The 1,427-nt window shown below is 43.4% G+C and overlaps 1 protein-coding gene across 2 annotated transcripts in view; it reads left to right on the forward strand.

Moving 5' to 3' along the window:
- The first annotated feature begins 309 nt into the window (after positions 1-309).
- The window catches only part of PLCE1 (phospholipase C epsilon 1), a 278,203-nt gene continuing 277,085 nt past the window's right edge, over positions 310-1,427 (forward strand). For both annotated transcript variants that reach the window (XM_007471584.1, XM_007471585.1), the window contains exon 1: positions 310-1,406. In XM_007471584.1, coding sequence (XP_007471646.1) covers positions 310-1,406 — 1,097 coding nt within the window. The remainder of the gene's footprint in view (positions 1,407-1,427) is intronic.

The following is a 1,427-nucleotide window of genomic DNA, read 5'->3' on the forward strand; positions in this document are numbered from 1 at the left end:
TGAATCAGAGGTTACAGAATGCAATGTCGAATAAAAGTCTTCGAAAGAATTGCTTCAAATGACCAAAGAAAGAAAATTGGTCTACCACCTTAAAACCTTGATCTCGAAGAGCATACTGCACATGGTAGGAAGTGGTAACTGGGGAAATTTATGTGGCTCTTAATGCACCTAAATGAAGGAATTGTCACTTTGTTTCTCAGAGGGCTTATACACCTGAGATTATTTTAATAACCCATAGTTTTATTAACATTTTGACATGATCACAAACGGGGAGGAACAGCAATAGCTAAAGGCTGCTCATTGGTCAAGATGACTTCTGAAGAAATGGCAGCTTCTGTTCTCAGACCTGTGACTCAGCGAAAAGTGATATCTGCTCAGTCGGCTGTAGATGAAAGTAATGATAAGGTCTCGGACATCCATGTTCCAAAGGCGCATCCTGTCAGGCAGAGCAGGGAGACTTCTCATACCATCTCACAACTGACCAAACTTACAGAAGAATCTTCTGGAAGCAACTTGCCCCAGATTCTCTCAGTAGCAAGGGAGAAAATAATGAGTGATGAGAACAGTTATGAAGAGTGCTGGGAGAAAAGCATACCAGACTCTGTGAAAAACCTTAACATTAACTGCAACAACATACTGAAAAACCGTCAGTGTGGCCTTCCTCAGAGCCAGTTTTATGAAACGTGTGATTCTACCACAGAGGAAGGCCTGTGTTTGGAAACTGGAATCCCTTCTTCACTGGAAAGAAAGGTGTTCCCTGGAATTCAACTGGAGATAGACAGACCTCCCGCGGGCATTATTAGTCCATTAGGAACTCAGTCAACCATCACAGAGACGGGCAGGGCACACCCTGACAGCAACATGGCAGTATTTCACTTTCAGTATGAAGTTGACAGAAGAATGTCAGACACTTTCTGTCCCCTATCGGATAACTTGATTTTGGATGATTGTGGAAACTGTGTACTACCTGCTGTTGGTGGGGAACAAAAGAACAATTACATGGCGTATACTTGTAAACTGATGGAATTGGCAAGTAACTGTGACAGTAAGAATAGGCAGCTGCAGTATGATCATTGTGACCCCTTGAATGACAAACACTTGTGCTTTGAAGGCTCTTGCCCGAAGGTCGATGTAGTATGTTCAAGTGACAGCTTTTGCGGGGAGGATTTTATGGACAGTCCACCTGCCAAGACCTTTCTGAGCCATTTTGAGGACTTCCCTGATAATTGTGAAGATGCAGAAGAAGATTTATTCAAAAGCAAGAAGGAGCGGTCCACTTGGCTAGTGAGGAGATTTTGTAAAAATGACAGGGAAGTAAAGAAATCTGTATACACTGGGACAAAGGCAATTGTGAGAACACTGCCTTCTGGTCGCATTGGGCTGGGGGCTTGGAGCTACGTTGATCGGAAGAGAAACGGTCTCTTACT

The sequence above is a fragment of the Lipotes vexillifer genome, unplaced genomic scaffold (assembly GCF_000442215.2).
Source record: "Lipotes vexillifer unplaced genomic scaffold, Lipotes_vexillifer_v1.1 scaffold325, whole genome shotgun sequence".
In the NCBI taxonomy this organism is placed as follows: Eukaryota; Metazoa; Chordata; class Mammalia; order Artiodactyla; family Lipotidae; genus Lipotes; species Lipotes vexillifer.